This window comes from Pseudonaja textilis, chromosome 13, assembly GCF_049901715.1.
Source record: "Pseudonaja textilis isolate UNSWEBS1 chromosome 13, rPseTex1.2, whole genome shotgun sequence".
Classification (NCBI taxonomy): domain Eukaryota; kingdom Metazoa; phylum Chordata; class Lepidosauria; order Squamata; family Elapidae; genus Pseudonaja; species Pseudonaja textilis.
In genome coordinates, this window is record NC_142002.1 from 12,521,060 (window position 1) to 12,536,131 (window position 15,072).

At 43.3% G+C, this 15,072-nt stretch overlaps 1 protein-coding gene across 1 annotated transcript in view; it reads left to right on the forward strand.

Moving 5' to 3' along the window:
• HOMER2 (homer scaffold protein 2) overlaps positions 1 to 15,072 on the forward strand; it is an 81,008-nt gene that overhangs the window by 16,848 nt on the left and 49,088 nt on the right. Inside the window, exon 2 of the mRNA XM_026709505.2 lies at positions 10,103 to 10,259. Coding sequence (XP_026565290.1) covers positions 10,103 to 10,259 — 157 coding nt within the window. The remainder of the gene's footprint in view (positions 1 to 10,102; positions 10,260 to 15,072) is intronic.

The window sequence follows — 15,072 nt, forward strand, 5'->3', positions numbered from 1 at the left end:
CTATGAAATTGAACTGCAACTAACATGATTAAAGGCCTGGAGAGTAAAACATATGAAGAACGGTTGCATAATTTGGGCTTGGCTAGTCTAGAGAAAAAGAAGGACTAGGTAGAAGGACATGATAACAGTATTCCGGTATTTGAGGGGCTGCCACAAAAAAAGAAAAGATCAACCTATTTTCCAAAGCACCAGAGGGCAGGACAAGAAATAATGGATGGAAACGAATCAAGGAGAGAAGCAACCTGGAATTGAGGAGATGGTGAGAGCAATCAACCCATGGAACAGCTTGCCTTCAGAAGTTGTGGGCACTTCATCACTGGAGGTTTTTAAGAGACTGGACAGTCACTTGTCTGAATTGAGCAGGGGGTTGGAATAGAAGACCTCCAGGGTCCCTTCCAGCTCAGTTCCCATTGATTGATGGTGTATCCTAATATCACCCTTGCGCAGATAATAGAACACGGAACCCAGCTCGCTCTCAGTAAAGAAACATTTTACTGTTCTAATTATTTTTCCAGTTTTTCAATCATCAGAATGCATCCATATATAAAAAAGAACAGATGTTCTTGGCTTCAAAGAGTACACATCTGAATACCTAATCTATACTACTAATTTTATAAAAAAAAAGTGTACAAGAAAAAGAAAGCATGAGAAATTTGTGGCATATTGAAATGTCAAGTTAAACTTGGGTAAGACTTCTGAACTCTACAGCATATGCAGGAATTGTCATTTTTCTATTGAGAAATAGAGCCCTGGTGCACAATCTGTGGTCGGAGAATCAGATCCAGCCCTCAAAAGTGTTTTTTGCTCATTCGTTCAACCCACACTTCAGCTGCTTCCCCTTTCAGTTCAGCAAATTAAAATTAAAACTTTGTGCTGTTAGGGCTAGATAGGATGGAGGAGAGTGGAATTGGGAGTAGATTAGGACAGCGGTTGGGCAAAGTTTAAGAAGAAGGTAGGGTTTGCCATTTCCACCACCGCATCATCTTTCGCTCTGCCCACCATTAGTCTCCACCCACATTCACCTACTCATTGTTCTCTCAAGTTAAGGCCTCTAGCAGTGGTGGGATTCAAAATTTTTACTACTGAGTTCTGTGGGCGTAGCTTGGTGGGCATGGCAGGGGAAGGATACTGTAAAATCTCCATTCCTATCCCATTCCTGGGGGAAGGTTACTGCAAAATCCCATTCCCTCCCCACCCCACCAGCCTACTTTCCAGCTCCGTTCTCCTGTGCAGGGCAACCAAAGAAAACCCAGCCAATCAGCTGGGACTCGGGAGGCAGAGGAGAGATGGGGGCGGGGCCAATCAGAGATTGTATTTGCCGGTTCTCTGAACCACTCAAAATTTCTGCTACCAGTTCTCCAGAACTGGTCAGAATTTGCTGAATACCACCTCTGCTCTGTAGGGTGTAAGTTCCCTAATATGAACATCTTCACACACACACACCCCTAGTGTGAGTAAAACTTAAAGGGTATTTTCTTTGAAATGAATTCATTTTGTAGGGTCCAATCTGGATCGGTCACTCGGAAGACAAAATTTCTGATCCCAGTGACCAATGCAGATTGGATCTTGCAACGTGATCCTGGGACACGTATATTCGCCTTCATTCACTTTGTAGGGTTTACTTTTCAGTGATCCTTAACATTCCCAGATTTCCCGTTAGAACACCACTTGAACACCGTTTACGGATTTACTCGAGATCGCTTACATCCTGCGATGATATCTGTAACACCATTATCGAAGAACCACCTTTGCCGGAAGGACTCGATAGGTGGACAGAAATGCCAAATCCAGTCTAAACATCTGGCTGGCTGTTTGAGAAACCATCAGTAGTAGTAGTAATAATAGCAGTAAGTTCTTGAACCTGGTTATTTCCCCTCGGTCTCTCAAATCACTTGCAACGGTAGCGGAAGTTAAATGTTTAACCGCTGGAAGTTAAACACATTTTGAATCTGTCTGGGACAGTACTGTTTCTTAACCCAGACAACCTGAAGAGGTGTAGTCCAGGGGTCCACAACCCTCAATCCATGGACCAGTACCAGGCCACAGATGCATGGGTGGGCTTCAAAAAATTTAGCAACGGGTTCTCGGCCTGGTTGCTGGGTGGGCGTGGCCATGGTGGACGTGGCCTAGTCGACCTCCTGCACCACACCGGTGGGACCTTTTTGCCCTCCCTGGGCTCTGGAGGCTTTCCTTGAGCCTCCGGGAGGCCTCCGGGAGGGCAAAAACAGCCTCCTCAGGCTCTGGAGGCCAGAAACAGGCCCTCTTCCGGCCTTCCTGAACTTCTGGGTGGCCCATTTTTCAGCCTCCCCAAGCCTCTGAGCGCACCCTGTACTTAACTGCACCCAAAATGGGCCTGGGAGGGGCGGAGTGGGGTGGGCAGGGCCAGCCAGGAGTGAGATTTGTGGGTTCTCTGAACTGCACAGAATCTTAGCTGCGAACCCCCAGCAGCCCAGCCCTGCATGGATGCCAGAAACCAGGCCACGCAAACAATCGAAGCCCCATCCATGGCAGGCAATACGTGAAACCACACCCTCTCCGGTCCACAGAAAAACCTTTCTCCACAGAACCGGTCCCAGGTGCCCAAAAGGTTGATGGCCACTTGTGTAAGCTTCAACTCCCAGAATTCCCTTCCCGCAACTCCCAGGGAATTCTGGGAGTTGAAGTCCAGACACCTTCAAGTTGCCAAACTTAAGAAACACCCTTTTAGAGCATACAGGCTTTCGTTCTTCGTCCTTTTCTGCAGTCAAAACAGCTTCAGCATATTTTAAAGCACCTCCCAGCCTTATTTGACTGCAGAAATGGGGATGAATGCGAATCTCAGCCCCCTCTCAGCTGATGGGTTTCCAGATGTACTGGAGTTGCAGCTCACCTTGCATTTAGGGAAAGGATTTGCTTACTTCATAGCCATCACTTTCTTAGCCGTCCCCAAGCCGAAGTCTTAAAAAGAGCCAAGCCCCAAATCCTCATTGAGATGCTGGTTACAAAGAACAGAAAATGAGGAAAGCATACGGCCAAAACAGATGGCAGGAGAAGCACAGATATTAACTTCCAAGGCTTGTTAGAACAGCCATGTTTTAGCAGTTTTCCGGAAGATGATTTGAAGGGAAGATTTGGGGTGGGGGCTTGTCCCAAGGAGAGAAGGCAGCAGTGGGAAAATACTCTTCCTCCTGACTCCTCATCTCCCAGATTAAGGCCTGTAGAAGCCACTTGTGCCCAGCTTGGCAGCTACTTGCAAATTTATATAAGCAGTTTCCACCCTTTTTAAAATGGAAGGTGACCTTTTCTGAACCACTGAGATAGAGAAGGAGGGATATTGAACAATATTGGATAATAGGTTGACCCCCCTCTTCTTTGGGGCAACCCCTTAGATAGCAGTGTTCCAATATCTCAGGGGCTGCCACAAAGAAGAGGGAGTCAAGCTATTCTCCAAAGCACCTGAGGGCAGGACAAAAAACAATGGATGGAAGCTAATCAAGGAGAGAACCAACCTAGAACGAAGGAGAAATTTCTTGACAGTTAGAACAATTAACCAATGGAACAATTTGCCTCCAGAAGTTTTGAATGCTCCAACACTGGAAGTTTTTAAGACAACATTGGACAACCATTTGTCTGAAATGGTATAGAGTTTCCTCTTGAGTAGGGGGTTAGACTACTAGAAGACCTCCAAGGTCCCATCCAATTCTGTTACACTGTTCTGTTGATATGACTTGATATTTTTGCAGCTTCCTACCAGACTATCTTAGAATCCCATACTTCTCTGTGTAAGATGAACAGATAGCCTGATTTAACATGGTTCCTATTGCAGAGAAAATCTCTCCCCATAGGTGTTTCTGCCTCAGTGTCGGGACAAGTGGGGTACCTGACACTTGGCCAACAAAAGAATTCTATTCTATTCTATTCTATTCTATTCTATTCTATTCTATTCTATTCTATTCTATTCTATTCTATTCTATTCTATTCTATTCTTCATTCCAATACATTCTATTCTATTCTATTGTACTCTACCTACCCTGCCCTACTCAACCCAACCCAACCCAACCCAACCTTTCATGCAGGTGACTAAGCCCTAGCTTTAGATAAGCTGAAGCACTGAACCAAGCAAACAGGTGATCAGGAATGATCTGAAACCTGTTGCTACAAGGAAAAGGGTGACGTGCTCCGGGTATCGTACAACTATCTTGGGATTCCTCCCCTTTGGCTGATTACTAATACTGAAAAAAGGGGGTGGAAAAGGAAGGAAGAAGAGGGACACTTTCCGTGTCTCAGGTTGGTCTTTGGCTAAGTTCTCCACAACCTTTTCTTAACAAGACTTTTCTGGAGGGGGTCCTGCGTTGAACTTTTCCTTCAGGGGCTGTAGGAAATTGTGGTAAGGTTGTTCTGAGAGTTTGAAATGTCGTTAGTCTCTCGGATTCATTTGTAAGAGGCGTTATCTGCATCCCTGGGGTTGGTGTCTTGCTGGTAAGAAGAAGGGTTGAACAGATCTGTCTGTCTGTCTTCACCTATAAGGAACAATATTTCGGAGAAAGAGAGCTAAAAACCAATAATAAAAAGCTACTCTTTACCCCTTTGCTCTAGTTCGATGAACCAGAACCCTGTCATGTACAAATCAAAGCTTAAGATTCATCCATTAAGCGGCTAACATCAGGACGTTGTATAGGTCTTTGTGTGTTTTCATAGCTTCGTAATGGGCAAACGGTTCTAAATTTAGCCTCTTGTTCCACAGCTAAACATGGGGAGAAGGCGATTGCTCAGAGGTGCAGTTTGCTTGCTGAAGGTCACACTCTCTGGCCTCTCCAGGGAAGAATAGAACAATGAAAACCAGGCACCTTAGGGAGCACTTTACCAGTTGGTGTAAATCAAGAGTAGATACAGGTGATTCCCCCTCCCCCCACTTGTCTCAATCTCTTGGGGGATAATCTTTCAGATGTCAAGATGGCCATGGTGAGCTAAAACAAGCAGTGAAAGGAGATAAATGTGTACTGGCTTATAGGGGAGCAAATGGCACCAGCATATTGCAAAAATAATGAAATGTTGAAATAATTTACACGACATATTTGCATCAGAACCTCAGGCAATTATCTGACCACTGATGTAAATTTCTTTATCATCATTCGTGGGATGATGTCATGCTACACGCATTGTCATTTGATGTCACGCTGACTACTTTCAGATCCCTTTGGTACGACAATCAGATCTTTCTGACACTTCTCTTTGTCTGCATTTATACAACCCGTTTACTCAGACCACTGAAAGATTTAGCAGCTGCACGTCTATCAAAATGCTGAGGTTGGATAGCCTCAATCTTTGTCAGTTTGGGGAAGGAGGGTTAGCCCGTTGAGGGAAGCTGTCCCATAGGATTCATTTATGGTTTGGTGCAAGGGTGCCTAATCCTGGCAATTTTAAGATGTGTGTACTTCAACCCCCCGAATTCCCCAGCCATAACAGCCATTACCTGAATTCATAACAGACTTCTGGGATTTGAAGTCCACATGTCTTAAAGTTGCTAAGTTTGGCGGTTCCTGGTTTAGTGTATTGTGCAAACACAGGAACTGGCCTCATTCAGATGACAGAGTAAATAAAAACAAAAAAACAAAAGAGCAAAAGATGGCTACAGGAAAGGTGTACAGTAGATTCCTCTTCCTAATCTAACTTGGGGGTCCACAGGAGAAAATGGGGGTGAAGGGATGACCGCATCCTTTAGCAAAATGGCTGCTTGTTTGGCCTTTGCCATAATTTGGCATCCTGCAGTCTCCGTTTTGCTTTTGCAGCTACCTATCCAGAAATGTCTGAGGCGAATAAACAGAGATGTCCCTTTCTTCCGAAATGGTTTGGTTTTGCTTAACTCTGCAGAGGCCTGCGAGTCGTCTGAGATAGTTCCGCAGTCAACAACTTTTTGGGCCAAGGGTCCAGTTATCTCCAAAGAAGTTTGCCAAGGATTGTGCTGGGAAAGGGCCAGGGGTGTAGTTTAATTTGCATTTAGATTGAATTAAATCACATGAATTAAATGCCATTAACAGGGACACATCCTGTTAATTATTCTAGGAGTAATCTCCTCCTTCCGACACATTCCAAAGTTGTCCCCAGATTGTAATTCGGTGGCAGCTTTGGTGGAAGAGCTTGGCGTGGGTTGCCTCCAGATCTTTTGGGCCACATGGACTCTGGATACTTTAATGGGGTGTTCCTAAAGATTTGGGGAGGGCATCATTTTGTTGATGTACTGTATTTGCAATTGGGGCTTCTTAAACTCTTCTGGAATTCCTCCCGTCTCTCAGATGGTTGGGCCTGAAAAATAACGGTTGTAGAAGCCTCATGTTTTTTGATCCTAAATGTTTTTGACATATTTATTACATTGCCATCCTTCGAAGGAACTCTGCGAGTCTCATTTTATTTCATTTCCCCCCCCCAACAACCACGCAATGACTTAGTTTAGGCTGACAAATGTGTCTAGCTTAGGGAATCATCCAGTGAGAATTTGTGACTCCAGGCGTCTCCTCCACAAGTCTGGAGCTCCAGTCAGGCTTGCTATATATCTCCCTGTGAAGGAATAAAATTTTCATTTTTTTTTCACCCTAAACTACTGTCTTCAGATTTTATTTTCCTATCTCCCTCCTTCCTATGCAGATTTGAGAGAGCTTATTTCTACTCTGGGGTGACGGAGAGTGAATTCCTGAAGCTTTGGTGTATTGGGAGAGTACAGTGGTGGGATTCAAAAATATTTCCTACCAGTTCTGTGGGTGTGGTTTGGTGGGCGTGGCAGGGGAAGGACACCGCAAAATCCTCATTCCCTCCCCACCCCACTAACCTGCTTTCCAGCTCCGTTCTCCTGTGCAGGGCAACCAAAGGCCCAGCCGATCGGCTGGGACTCAGTGGGAGGCAGAGAATAGATTGGGTGGTTGGGGCAGTCAGAGGTGGCATTTGCCGTTTCTCTGAACTACTCAAAATTTCCGCTACCAGTTCTCCAGAACCGGCTAGAACCTGCTGAATACCCCCTCTGGGACAGTAGCTTTCACGATGGCCTGGGTCACACTATATAAAAAAGCAGAATATGGCTTCCTTTTAATGTACTGTCTTATGTAAATTGTTCATTATTGTTTAGGGTGATAGATGAAAGTTTCCTCTTTAGTTTGATCAACACCCCATCCAGGTTTAGTAAGCATGTGTGAAGCTGATCATTTCTGTGGTTGGGAAGTCTCAAAGTTTCCTTCTGTAAGAAGATAAAAAGCCAACACAGTTCTAGGCTACATAAACAGAGGGATAGAATCAAGATCACGGGAAGTGTCAATACCACTTTATAATGCCTTGGTAAGGCCACACTTGGAATATTGCGAGCCAGTTTTGGTCACCACAGTGTAAAAAAAGATGTTGAGACTCTAGAAAGAGTGCAGAGAAGAGCAACAAAGATGATTAGGGGACTGAAGGCTAAAACATATAGAGAATGATTGCTAGAACTGGGTATGTCTAGTTTGATGAAAAGGACTAGGGGTGACATGATGACAGTGTTCCAATATTTGAGGGGCTGCCACATAGAAGAGGGAGTCAAGCTATTCTCCAAAACACCTGAGGGCAGAACAAGAAGCAATTGATGGAAACTAATCAAGGAGAGAAGAAACGTAGAACTAAGGAGAAATTTACTGACAGTTAGAATAATTAATCAGTGGAACAACTTGCCTCCAGAGATTGTAAATGCTCCAACACTGGAAGTTTTTAAGAGAGATTGGACAACCATTTGTCTGAAGTGCTGTAGGGTTCCTGCCTGAGCAGAGTGGGTTGGACTAGAAGACCTCCAAGGTCCCTCCCAACTCTGTTATTCTATTCTAAGATAAGAAACAGCGATGCAATTTTCATAAAAGATCTCATTGGCATCCTCAAACAGGAATTTGGGATGCAGCCTGAAATGTATACTCATGTAGTACAGAGTCCTGAAATGATCGGTACAAAAATTCACGAGGGCATGGATGCTGGGTGTTGTGACATGCCCAGTAGAGTGATATAGTGAGTTTTATGGTACTGTACAGGCAGTGCCACGTATTTACTGGACAGATTCTAAAGATAGACACTTCAAAAAAACACCACCTTTGGCTAGCTGGATGTGTGAGCTTATTTGCATGGTGAAAGCTAAGAGAAGACCAAAGCTGCATTCATTGTAAGCCTTAGAAATTAACGAAGATAATCTTATACAAGTAAGGGAGAAGGAGGATAGTTGCAGTTCAAAGAAATTGTGAATTCATAAACAGCTGGGAGTTTGAAATAAGAGAGAGACAGGTGACATATTTGTCTGTGGCATTTGGTTTTTCTTAATCTCGTGGGAAATATTTAAAAAAATACAGAAGCATAGGAGTCTCAGGTGTGGGCATGTCCTAGAAGGAACTTGTCATGCCCATGGTGAAGACTGACTCTGAGCAAGAGGAGGAACAGCTGACAGGGAGTGGAAGTGTGGCTCCGGAGGTTGTGGAGGAGGCTGAGGAAGGGCAGAGGCCGGCTGGGAAGTCAGAGGAAGACCCAGGCCCATCCCCTCTCCACCCTAGGGCACGCAGGGAGAAGGGAGAGACGTGAATGGTGTGGTCTATGTGGGAGGAAAGGGCCTTGATCCTCTTCATGGGCTGCAGCTGTGAGAACTGGTTAAAAGGACAGACATGCGTATGGGCCAGTGCTGGAAACAAAGAGTGGAAATATCTCTAGTCTGTTGTTCCTCTCTGAGTTTGGCATCCTTCCCAGTGTGTGTTCCCATATCTGTAGACGTCTTCAAGCCCTTATCTTGCCTGGTTCCCTGAATTGCTTCAGTGTGGTTTGTGTTGTTTTTACTCTTTATAATTTACAGGCATTTTCTCCTTTTCATAACTGCTTGTGGTGGAGTTTTTTGTCTCCTGTCAAGGATAAATATCTTTGGAGCTTTGAAGCAAAGTGAAGGAATAAAAGGGCTTCACCTGTTTTTGTGACTGTGTTTATTTTGTATCCCACCCTGGGTCATCACAGAACCAAAGTCTTTGATGATGACTCAAAATGCAGGTAGTCCTCAACTTACGACCACAATTGAGCCCCAAAATTTCTGTTGCTAAATGAGGCATTTGTTAAGTAGCTTTTGCTCCAATTTATGACTTTTCTTGATACCGTCGTTAAGTGAATCACTGCAGTTGTTAACCCAAAGGTGCTTTTTCAAGAGGCAACTGGACTTCCTTCTTTTTCTTTGAAGATGTTCTGATTTTCATCCAAGAAGCTCCTTGGATGAAGAACTGAAGAAGCTTCTTGGATGAGAAGCAAAACGTCTGTAAAGAAAAACCAGAAAGTCCAGTTGCCTCTTGAAAAAGCACTTTTGGGACAAACCATGACCTGGAGGACAGAGAATCCCCACAGACATCTTCAGTTGTTAAGTTAGTAACAAGCTTAAGTGAATCTGTTGACTTTGTTTGCCAGAAGGTTGCAAAAGGATATCACGTGACCCTGGGGGCACTGCAACTGTCACAAATATGAGTCAGTTGCCAAGTGCCTGAATTTTAATCACATGACCATGGTGATCCTGCAATGGCCATAGGTGTGAAAAATGGTCATAAGTCACTTTTTCAGCACTGTTGTGACTTCGAGCAGTCATTAAATGAACAGCTTAAGTCAAGGACTATCTGTTAAATCATTGGCTCTTTTGCTTTTACTCCTGAGTTTTTATTTCATTGTCTCCCTCCCATATTTTAGGCTTGATGTAACCCACATTCCTTGTTCAGGGGGTAGGACTGCAGTAGAGGTGGGTATTCAGCAGGTTCTGACTATTTTTGAAGAACCGGTAGTGGGAATTTTGAGTAGTTTGGAGAACCGGCAAATACCACCTCTGAATGGCCCTGCCTCCATCTATTCTCTGCCTCCCATTGAGTCCCACCTGATCGGCTGGGTCTTCTTTGGTTGCCCTGCACAGGAGAATGGAGCTGGAAAGCAGGTTAGCGGGGTGGGGAGGGAATGGGGATTTTGCAGTATCCTTCCCCTGCCATGCCCACCAAGCCATGCCCACAGAACCGGTAGTAAAAAAAAAAATTGAATCCCACCGTTGGACTGCAGACATTTTCATCTGTCACAAACTCATTCTGCATTCCATTTCTCCTGTCCCTCCCTCTTCCAGAGAACAGCCCATCTTCACCACCAGAGCACACGTCTTCCAAATTGACCCCACCACCAAGAAGAACTGGGTCCCTGCAAGCAAGCAAGCTGTTACGGTTTCCTACTTCTATGATGGCACAAGGAACAGCTATCGGATAATCAGTGTGGATGGAACCAAGGTAAACCAGATAACCCCCGGCATGCTTTGTAGAACTGGGGATACCCCTTGGTTGGGGGCCACTTGTACATAATGGGAGTTGTATGTCCTAGGCTGCATTAACAGAGGGATATTATCCAGCTCACGTGACGTGTTAAAACCTCTTTATAAGGGAATACCGCATCCAGTCTTGGTTGCCATGATGTAAAAAAGATGTTGAGACAGCTAGTCTAGTGAAGAGAAGGACCAGGGAAGACATGATAGCAGTCTTCCAATATTTGAGGGGCTGCCACAGAGAGGAGGGGTGGTGGTGTCAAGCTATTTTCCAAAGCACCTGAAGGCCAGACAAGGAATAATGGATGGAAGCTGACCAGAGAGAGATTTAACCTGTAAATAAGGAGAAATTTTCTGACAGTGAGAGCAATCAACCCATGGAACAGAAGTTGCCTTTGGATGTTGTGGGAGCTTCATCACTGGAGACTTTCAAGAAGAGATCGGACTGCCATTTGTCAGAAATGGTATTGGGTCTCCTGCTTGGGTGGGGGTTGGACTAGATGACCTACAAGGTCCCTTCCAACTCTGTTAATCTAAAAAAAAGAGTGCAGAGAAGAGCAACAACTGTTAATAAGGGACTGGAGGCTAAAACATATGAAGAATCCTTTAAAGAATTGGGTATATCTCATTTAATGATAAGAAGAACTAGGGGTGACATGTTAACAGTGTTCTCTAAGGGGCTGCCCCAAAGAAGAGCGGGTCAACCTGTTCTCCAAAGATCATTTTCCCCACTTAAGACTGTTGTAGCATCCCCATGGTCACTTGATCAAAATTCAGATGTTTGGCAGCTGGTTCATATTTATGACAGTGGCAGTACCCCAGGGTCACGTGATCTGCTTTTGCGATCTTCTGGTCAGCAAACTCCATGGGGGAAGCCAGATTCACTTTACAACCGTGTTACTAACTTATCAACCACAGTGATTCACTTAACAATGGTGGCAAGGAAGGTTGTAAAATGGGGCAAAACTCACTTAACAAATGTCTCACCTAACAACAGAAATGTTGCACCGAATTGAGGTCATGAGTCAAGGACTATCTGTACTTCAGGTCCTTGTAGAGAGCAAGCATTTATTGCTAGTAAGTTTGCAATAAATCTTTATACCTATTTGAACTGTCTGGATCTCCTGGTTTTCCTGGAGCTTGGAGAAGACAATTCTTTTATTGGTCAAGTGTGATTGGACACACAAGGAATTCGTTCTGGTGCAAATGCTCTTAGTGTCCATAAAAGAAAAGATACATTCGTCAAGAGTCAAGAATCATCAGGTGCAACACTTAATGATAGTCATAGGGTACAATAAGCAATCAAATCATACTAGGAAACAGTCAATATAGATCGTAAGGATACAAGCGACAAAGTTACAGTCATACGGTCACAAGTGGGAGGGGATGGGTGATAAGGAGTGGTGAGAAGATTAATAGTAATAGTAGTGCAGACTTTGTAAATAGTTGGACAGTGTTGAGGGAATTATTTGTTTAGCAGAGTGATGGCATTCGGGGGGAAACTCTTCCTGTGTCAAGTTGTTCTGGTGTGCCGGGCTCTATAGCGTCGTTTTGAGGGACAGTTTATGTCCAGGATGTGAGGGGTCTAAATATTTTCACAGTCCTCTTTGACTCATGCAATATACAGGTCCTCGATGAAAGCCAGGTTGGTAGTAATGGTTTTTTTCTTAATCTAGAGGTTTTCTGAAAGTGGATAAAGATAGAGTTGCTTTCTAAGAATGATAATAGTGGGCTAGATTATTTAGATTATGCTATCATTGTATTGTACGTGGAAGGTTTTAGAGTATTCATGTGTGTGTGGGTTCTTTGATTATTATGACTTATACCGTTGGGAGTCTTGTGTGAATATGATGGCATATGAAATTAACGAATCAATAAACAAACGTGATAAATTCATACAATGTAAAAAATGCAGGACCAACAATTTAGAGCAGTGCTCTTGGCAAGATCTCTGAGTGTGGTTTGCAACCATAATTTTCCCATTGCTGAATCCAGTGACACCAGGATTATGGGATTTAGGGAGAAATGTGGAACACAGGACACAGTTCACCAGATGATTTTTTTATTGTAGTGTGTTCAAGTTTTGGACGATAGTTATTTTTCTTCTGGACTATTTTGTTTCCAACCTGGGGAGCAAATAGGTTGAGGATCAGTTTCCAGGTTACCTTTGGCTAACCAAATGATGCAACCGGTAGGCAATCTCTTAAAGCAAAATAATTGTTCTCCGTGTACTTTGGCAGCCGGAATCAGTCTGGTAAAAGCAGTGATACAGGGAAGGATTAAATAAGAATGTTGCTTTCTTGATTTTGGAGAACAGAGTTGTTTCTTGTTGCTGTAGATATGTGTGTTTAAATTGGCTTCTGGCTATAAGGAAAAAACTGAATAAGGTTATATTTAATTTTAATGGTTTCAGAGCAACTTCCTACCAGTTGTGGAAAAATGAATGGCATTTTCTTCTTTATGAGCAGTTCTCCGGCCTCAGTAGAAGTATGGAGTCAGAATATTGATGGATGGACCGTTGAATAAAATATGGAATATGGAAAGAAGCCACGCAGCCAGTGAATAAATGTATACATGTGCTTACATTGACTAAAGCAACTGAAAAAAAAAAGATAAGAGGAAGAAACTCAGAGGTAGAGACAAGTTTGAAAATCCACTTTCTGCATTCGATATATATGATATAAGACAGCATACGGGTAGTCCTGGACTTACATTGGTTTGTTTAGTGACCATTCAAAGTTGCAACGGCATGAAAACATGGCCGTTTTTCACATGATCATTGCAGCATCCCTATGGTCACATGATCAAAATTCAGAGACTTGGCAACTGGTTCATGTTTATGATGGTTGCAGTGCCCCGGGTCATGTAATCCCTTTTGCGACCTTCTGGTTTGGCTCTGCAACCCAACAAGACAGACACAGACTTCAGAGAGTAATTAGGACTGCAAAAAAAAAACAATTGCTACCAACCTGCCTTCCTTTGAGGACTTGTATCCTGCACGAGTCCAAAAGAGGGCTATGAAAATATTTACAGACCCCTCACATCCCGGACATAAACTGATTCAACTCCTTTCCTCAAAATGACGCTACAGAGCATTGTACACCAGAACAACTAAACACAAAAACAGTTTTTTCCTGAATGCCATCACTCTGCTAAACAAATAATTCCCTCAACACTGTCAAACTATTTACAAAGTCTGTACTACTATTACTGTTAACCTTCTCATCACTTCTTATCACCCATCCCCTCCCACTTGTGGCTGTATGACTATAACTTTGTCATTTGTATCCTTATGATTTATACTGACTGTTTCCTAATATGATTTGATCACTTATTGTACCCTATGACTGTTATTAAGTGTTGTACCTGATGAGTCTTGACTCTTGACGAATGTATCTTTTCTTTTATGGACACTGAGAGCATTTACACCAAGACAAATTCCTTTTGTGTCCAATCAGATTTGGCCAACAAAGAATTCTATCTATTCTATCTTCTGACAATCCAAGTCAATGGGGAAGTCTGGTTCACTTAATGAAATGTGTTACTAACTTTTTAATAACTGCAATGAATCCCTGTGGCAAGAAAGATCGTAAAATGAGGCAAAACTCACTCTTGCTTAGCAAGGGAAGTGTTGGGCTCATTTGTGGTCATAAATCAAGGGATTACAGCAGTTAGAAACACAGCTATGATCCTTAGCTCTTATCTCAGTGGAGAAAGTACTTTCTTCAAGTTCTATCTCTAGCAAGGCAAGGTGAATTTCCCCATGAAAAAGGAGCTTTGTGATGGGGTTGGCCTATTCGGGGAGTACCTGCTCCCAAAAGGCTCACTTGACCCTTAATATTGTCAGCCTTGGAAGCCATATTTCCCTTGGAAGCTTGGAGGTTTCCACATTCAGGGCCTGGGAATTTGGGAAGGGGGGGATTTCATAGAGAGGTGGAAGATTAGACTCAATAACACTCTTTCTCAGAGAGTCAAGGACAAGCTTCCCTACACCTGGAGAGGAGTGTCTAGATGGATGGCTCCAGTTTGGGACTATGTTTGATTGGGCGATGTGATGGATGGTGGGTGTAGGGGATTTGATTTTCTTTTGTGAAGGGAAAACCTGGAACTCTCAAATTCGGATTTTCCCCAGATGTGCCAATATGACAACTCTAATAAAATGGAACTTTGAGGGAATGCTTGTCTCGAAGTTAAATGGTTTGGAGTTGATTAGTTGGAATGCTGACAGCTATACATTGGGGTGTTTCTAGCCCCATGTAAAGATTTCTCCATTTCCCCAAAAGTATTTGGAAGCCATTGCTAAGCAAATAAATGTTTTCTCTGTTGCCCATTTTATTATATCTGCTTTATTTGTGATCTGTACTTGTGGCTTTTTTAAAAAAAAATTCTCTCACACTGCTTGCTTTTATTATTTATAACGTTTGATATTAGTGTGTCTATTTTTAATGAATTCATTTACCCACCAGGAAGCTGTGGCTGTTTGGTGGTCTAGAAATCTGTTAAATAAATACATGAATAATGTCTGGTTTTTCATTGGGGCTGTAAAGGGTGGTTTAATCCTCCTTTCACCAGCTGTGGTCCTGAAGGAAGCATTCTTGCCCTTTTCTTATTAGCCTCAGAGAGGAAGAAAAAAGCCTCAGGACTAATTTGCATGTTGCCTTTAATAATCTCACCCCTAGGTCGTTGGTTAGAAATACGCAGCGGTAGGGCAAAATGCAGAGCTGTGTTTGCACAAGCCAAGATCCTTCTGTACGTCTTCCTCCTGGTAGAATTTCAACAAG